The sequence below is a fragment of the Colobus angolensis genome, unplaced genomic scaffold (genome assembly GCF_000951035.1).
Source record: "Colobus angolensis palliatus isolate OR3802 unplaced genomic scaffold, Cang.pa_1.0 Scaffold255, whole genome shotgun sequence".
Lineage (NCBI taxonomy): Eukaryota > Metazoa > Chordata > Mammalia > Primates > Cercopithecidae > Colobus > Colobus angolensis.
In genome coordinates, this window is record NW_012115766.1 from 4,011,304 (window position 1) to 4,018,091 (window position 6,788).

The following is a 6,788-nucleotide window of genomic DNA, read 5'->3' on the forward strand; positions in this document are numbered from 1 at the left end:
CAAGAGGCAGGTACTCTAAATGTCCCGTGGGTTTCCATGTGATGAGAAACCCAACTGGAGAGATTGCTGTGGGGAATCACGTAGGCTTCTAGACAATGAGCTCCCTGAGGACAGTGACTGGATTCTGCCCCTTTCCAACAGCCCTATAGGCAAGGATGTAATAACCCCCATTGCCAACCCAAGACCTTGGCATTTCTGCCACATGATGCTACTGTTTGCTACAGTGACTCATTTTTAATCTCCTAGTGCCTAGCAGAGTGCCTGGCACATTTGTTTGCTGAATGAGAGAATGAGTAGTGACATTTCACATCAAATGATGCATTATTATTTACAAAGTGACTTATTTCCCATGCATGAACTCATCCTCATAACTACCCCTACTTTACCCCTGGAAGGTAGGCAAGACCATTTTACCGATGAGGTCACATAGCTGTAGGTTGGAGCGGTGACTTTCAGACTCTAAATTCATTGGCATTTATATATAGGTGTCATATTGAGACTGCCCTTTCTAAACTACTCTGTCAAAGGACTAAGAAAGATATGAATAGAGATTCAGATGTTGACCTCAGATTTAGGAACAAAATGCAGAAACCACAAATTGCCATCTGATTGGTCTCTCAACGATGGCATTATTTTCTCCTGTTTGCTACTCACTGCAAGGCATATAGGTTTTTAATTACATTATGAGTTATATAGAAGGGAATTTAGGGTCCAGATGGGTAAACTGGTGAATCCCCATGTAGTTTGTAGTAGCTATTTCCTGATACAGATTTCATAAATAACACTGTTGCATGTAATACAGTTTTGATAATTTCAGTTAAGTTGACTGTAGGTAGCTTTATGGCCCTGGGTCTTCAAGGAAACACATGTTCAAGCATTCTCACTGCTTAATGAGATCCTTGTTCCTGTTGAACTTCTGTGACCTTATTGGAAATCAATGATTGCTTTTGTTCTTCAAAATGTAATGTTGAGGGGACCTAGATGAAATCACTCTACAAAATGCATTGAGATTGCAGGATGTGGAGAGTGTGCTGTAATTAAAATGAATTATTCTGCTTGGAGGTACAGCATATTTTAGCTCTGTGTGCATATTGTGCATAAGGGAATTTCTCTGTGCAGAATTATTTTCTCCCAACAATTCTCATGATCACAGCACTCCTGGTAGCAGGTATCACTTAACTCCTGGGCAGCAGCATGTCCAAAGCAAGGGAAGGGAGCTTTCCTTTCCTCGCAACTGTTGCTATGGGGGGCGTGGCTTCGGAGCCGGGCGAGGACGCATTCGGCGGCTCCCTCCCCCCATCCTCGTAGACTACACTTCCCGTGATGCTCGAGGGTGGTCTCCGTGGTGACGCACTTAGTGCCCGCGGAGGGAGGACGAGGACGGGGGCGGTGGCTGCGAAGGGGGGCCCGTGCTCTCTCCGTTTCCCCTACTCTCGCTCAGGCAGCCGCCGCCGGTGCCGCCACTGCCGCCATGTTGGTTTGAGAGGCGATGACAGGAGGCGGCTGCGGCGTGTGGGACTGAAAAGTGGAAGGAGGAGGAGAAACAAAGCTCTGAGAGGAAACCATTCCCGGGCTGAGGAGAGGGAGGACCCGGCCTCTTCCGGGGACCAGCCGAAGTCGGCGTCGCCCGGAGCTCGCGAGGCCGGGGAGGGGAGGGGAAAGCGGAGACCGGGGAGGCGGCGGCGGGGGAGGCGGAGGCAGAAGAGGAGCACCGAAGAGCCGGAGACGATGCGCCCCGACCCGCGCTGCTGCCCGGAGGCGCCCGCGGCCTGAGCCCAGAGGGGCTGTGGAGTGTCCCGGCCGGCCCCGAGCACCCCGCGCTGTCGGTCCCCCGTCCTGGTCTTTCGCTTTGGCTTCCAACTAGTTAAATGCCCTTGAGCGCGGGTTTCCGCGGCCCGGCTCTTCGCCCCAGCGGCGCGAGTTAAGCCGTTCACCCGCGCCCTCCGCGCGGGCGCCCCGAGAGCGGCTCGGCAAGTCCGCGGCCAGCGTCCGGCCACCGCTCGGCCGCCACTCAAGGCTCACGCGTCGATGTGTAGCTACATAGTTATCTATGTACATCCACGCTGGGGCATTTTTCTCCTGCTTAATGAGGACTTGACTCGGGAGCGAGTGTGAATCATTGCCGGGGCTGGGAAAGGAGGAAGGCGGATTTAACCCCCTCCCACCCCTCTTCATGTCCGTGTGTCACTCGGCTCGGTCCACCTGGCGCGGCCGGTCCTGGGGCTGCTGCTGCTGACGACGACGACGACAGGGGCTGCCTCTGCTGTCCCGGGAGTTTCTTCCTGCTCCGGCCACACAGCTCCTGGGGATTGTTGTTCTTCGTACCAGAACCTCGGCCTGACCGGCACTTTGGCTCCGAAATAACTTATTTTTGGGGGAGAAAGCACATCAGGAACCAGTTAAAATCGTGAAGGCTTATTTCTGTAGCTTGAAGACTTCTGCTGTTTTTTGTTTTTTTTTTGTTTTTTCCGTAAACATCTGGGTATATATCAAACGGCAAGATGTCCAGTAATGTCCCGGCGGATATGGTAAGTGACGGATAAGTTATGACACTCTGATTTAACTGTGGTTTCCAATCTTATTTAATCGGAAAGACGGCAGGCGTGGGGCGAGGATTTGCTGGGGACTGTCGAAAAGCCACCGTGCTGAGCGATTTGGAGAAGTTGGAGCTTCTGGTTTCCCCCTTTTAGAAAGTACTGCTTTTAATATAGGTTCTCTCATTTGGTCGTGTTTTCTAAATCATTGAAGACAGTGGAGAAGTAGGGAGATGTATCATGGTAGCTTGAGGGGACAAAACATCTCCCTCTTTGCTAGAAGCCTCCGAACGCTAGTATTTTAACGTTTCTGAAAACGTCAGTGACAGTGGGCAGAGCTGAGGACGGGTGTCCCTACGAGAGAATAGGTAAGGAAACGGGAATCTTGCTTTATGACACAGACAAGATCATCAGTGCAGTAGGGACGAACTTGATATTTTTCAAGAACAGGGATACACATCTCTTCAAGAAAAAGTATGTTAGAATTTGCCGTGAGCTTTCTGAAATGTCAGAATATGGATGGCAACAGAAATATTAAGATATGTTGGGATTTTCACAAACGTAGGCTGACCCTGTATTGGTACCTACTGTGACTATTCCAGGGCTTTTTAATGGCAAATATTTATTAGTAGTAGATTCCATATTAGACGTAAAGCTAAGGAAACGTAGTATTGAGCCTCCATCACTATCACTGAGTGTTGAGAGCTTGAAACAAAAAGTACTGTTGTGTATTGACGCCTTTCTTTTTGTTTTGTTTATAAAGGCTAAGATTGTGAGTCTGTTGACTGGCAGTAACCGTGTAACCTTACAGTGCTGGGGGCTTGGTTTGTGTGAGTGTGAAGTTACACTTTGCAGTCCTAAGGACAAACATAATGCAGTTAATTAACAGGAAGAGGAATAATCCTGTTTATGAAAGAACTGAAGTTAATGTAGTTGTGCTCACATATGTTAACATTTGAGTGTTTGTGTATTCAGTGGAAACAAATTGAACATTGCTGATGATTAAATTTTATTTCTTAATTTTATTTTTATTTTTTGAGATGGAGTTTTGCTCTTGTTGCCCAGGCTGGAGTGCAATGGCGCGATCTTGGCTCACTGCAACCTCTGCCTCCCGGGTTCAAGCGATTCTCCTGCCTCAGCCTCCCAAGTAGCTGGGATTACAGGCGCCCACCACCACGCCCGGCTAATTTTTTTTTTTTTTTTGGTGGAGACAGGGTCTCACCATGTTGGCCAGGCTGGCCTCAAACTCCTGACCTCAGATGATCCACCCATCTTGGCCTCCCAGAGTGCTGGGATTACAGGCGTGAGCCACTGCACCTGGCCTGCTGATTAAATTTTAAAACGCCAGATGTTTCTATAGGAGCAAACCTCATAAACAGATTTTATAATAAAAATTAAATGATTCTAAATGGCTTATTTTGACCTTGGTTTAAAGGCATTTTGCTCTTGTTTAATTTCCCATTTAATGCAAAGGAAACACAGTGTTCTGTCTCTTGGGTGGCCACATAACAGCTTTACACTCTCCTTCCTGAGTCCTAAAACTCGTGCGTTGTCCTTTTAGTTTTCGCTTCTCTTCTGGTGTGCTCACATGAAATAGCCTCCTGCCTGGTTACGGACGGTTGGACAAGGTTTCCTCCATACCGCTCTTCAAGTTGCCGGGAACGGTCTCTAGACAGAGCTGGGAAATGCTATTTCCCTTGTTTGATGAGTGATCTGTGGGTTCATCGCCTCAAGCAAAGATTTGCTCTCTCGAAAGCCTCCATTTTATATCATCAAGCACAGTGCAAGATAGGTTAACCTTAAGTACCATCTATTCTCTCACAGAAGTTGGAATGAAATAGATGTGTGTTATTAAAACAGTGCCACTACTTCCTTTAGGTCCAGTGAAGAAAAGCTGTAATGTGCGTAGCATCAGTCACAGATTGAGATGATTTGGGAGATACTGTTTCCAAGTCAGAGAGAGGTTTGGAGGCTGATGTTAGGATCAGAGGACTGGGAAGTAGGAGCAGGGTTTTATTAATGTCTGCAATTATAAAATATAACAGTTTATCTGTTTCAGACTGTATGTTAAGGCCTTGATGATTCTGTGGTGCTTTGAGATCCTTTGATTAAAGGTGATATGCAAGGGCAAAGCAGTATTATGTAATAAACATATAATGCCCTGATGATGCTATTTCAGAGTGGGTACTAAGGTACAGCACAGTTTGATTGTTCTGAGTATTTTTTTTATGTCTTGTTTTCTGTTCAACTGGTTAGAGGTTAAGATTTTTTTCTTTGTGAAAGTCTTTTAAACGTTCATTTATTACTTTACTTTGCATTTTTGCTTAAGAAGTCTATCATTTGCTATATGCCTAGAATTCTTAACTTTTTGAAATATAACATGACAAATATTGGTTAGAAGTTGTCGATTAAATGCTTCATAATTATTAAACTCTTCATACCATTAATTGACAATTGATTTTCGTTTACCTTCATGACAGAACAATTTACCGCTCCAAACCTTGAAGAGCTCCTCTCACCACTCCCACGGCAAAGCTAATGACATATATCCCTTGTAGCATAACTCTAAATTGATCAGGATGTGTACTGTTACAATCCACTAAACTTGCATTTATGAATAAACACATTTTTGCTAGATGCAGTAAAATGTTAATTAAGCTTTCTCCTAGTTGACAGTATGTGCTATTTAGAAACAAATGTTACACTTTTACTTTTTGGTGGTGGTGTCATTTCTATTGAAGTCAATCTTTTATATGTTAATGGTGCTTGTCAGTTGTGTAGGAAAATCCTGGTGGGGAGATGGGATGGGGTGGTGAAGTTACAACCTCTGTCATGTTTCCAATAGAGATAATTTATTCTCGAGCTACAATAATTGCTAAATCAGTTGATGTTTTTGGTAAAGTCTTTATGGCCATGATTATGACTCACTTTCTTGTACATAGAACTCACATTTAAAATTTATTTTTAAACATTCAATAATTTTTTGTGTTTAGCATAAGGACTCTCATTTTTAATAATCCAAATGTCAATTTTTTGGATGAGGGAGTGGCACCCCTAGTGAATGGATTTGCTGTACCCTTTAAAACATAATTTGTAGTTGGTACTTTTGCTACATTCTGTAATATATGTGTCCTATAAATATAAATGTATTTACTTGAAATGTTGCTTTTTCTTTGCTAAGAGTGATTGAGTTTGAACTAGATTTAATAACATCTTAGTGTAGTAACTTATTTTTGAAGAAATCTGAAAATACGTGAACAGAGTATCATTCTAATATATTGTATTTAAATGATGTATTTATTTATTTATTTTTTCAGCCAAGATCATAGTTCATGATGCGGCAATATTCATTGTTTATACTTGCAGTGTGACTTATGTTAACCACTGTAGGATTTTTGCAAGAAAATATTCACTGCCTGTGTTAGTAATAAGACCTAAGACTGGGCAGCAGTGGTAATTTTGTTTTCTGGATTGGTAAAGTTATCAAGAAATACATTCTTGTTTTTATAAGAGTATTGTATACAACATTTAGGCTACTATTTAGAGCTTTGGACAAAAATTATACTTTATAATATCTATTACATTGAAAACTTTAAGAGAGAAATTGACAGGGTGAGAATAATGGCAGAGCAATTTTGTGATTCAAAACATTTTAATTGATAAAACAAAGAAAAGCCCCGTATCTTTAACAACTGTTAATGTAAAAATGGTAGCAGATAACAACAATTTGTAATAGGAGTTGAATGAGATAATGACAATTCAAATTTTTTCCAGTATATTTTATGTGCTTAATGAATATTTTTATTATAATTTTTGTTGTATCACTTCCATTCATGTAAGAATTATTGGAGCCCTCTTGTGGACAGGAAATTACTAAAATATATTTCCTTTCAAAGTGAACTTTTATCACTTTTCCAAGTTAAAGTAAAATGACATATGTTGAATATACCAGGAGAAAATGCCATGAAAGAAAAAGGTCCAGAAAATAGAAAGTTTTTAGCATTGAGAAAAGCATAGTGAGATTTAATGCCCAAGGACTCTTTTCTCTTTACTTACAGCTCCTTTTTATTTTTCTTTCTCTTCCTGATGATTCTCATTTCAGGTTTAAGTTGAAGGGTTTTATAAAGCCAAAGGGTAGATAAGTACTGTTTTCCATATATGTGTTACTTGAATAGCTTAATAAATAATATATTAAGAATTGAATGTTGGCCGGGCGCGGTGGCTCAAGCCTGTAATCCCGGCACTTTGGGAGGC

At 42.5% G+C, this 6,788-nt stretch overlaps 1 protein-coding gene across 2 annotated transcripts in view; it reads left to right on the plus strand.

Moving 5' to 3' along the window:
• Nucleotides 1-1,366: 1,366 nt before the first annotated feature.
• UBL3 (ubiquitin-like 3) overlaps nt 1,367-6,788 on the plus strand; it is a 92,764-nt gene continuing 87,342 nt past the window's right edge. Inside the window, exons 1-2 of one of the 2 annotated variants that reach the window (XM_011946932.1) lie at nt 1,781-1,898; nt 1,987-2,528. In XM_011946932.1, coding sequence (XP_011802322.1) covers nt 2,502-2,528 — 27 coding nt within the window. In that variant the 5' untranslated portion in view covers nt 1,781-1,898; nt 1,987-2,501. Of the gene's footprint in view, nt 2,529-6,788 lie in introns of both variants that reach the window. The other variant, XM_011946931.1, reaches the window with a different exon arrangement.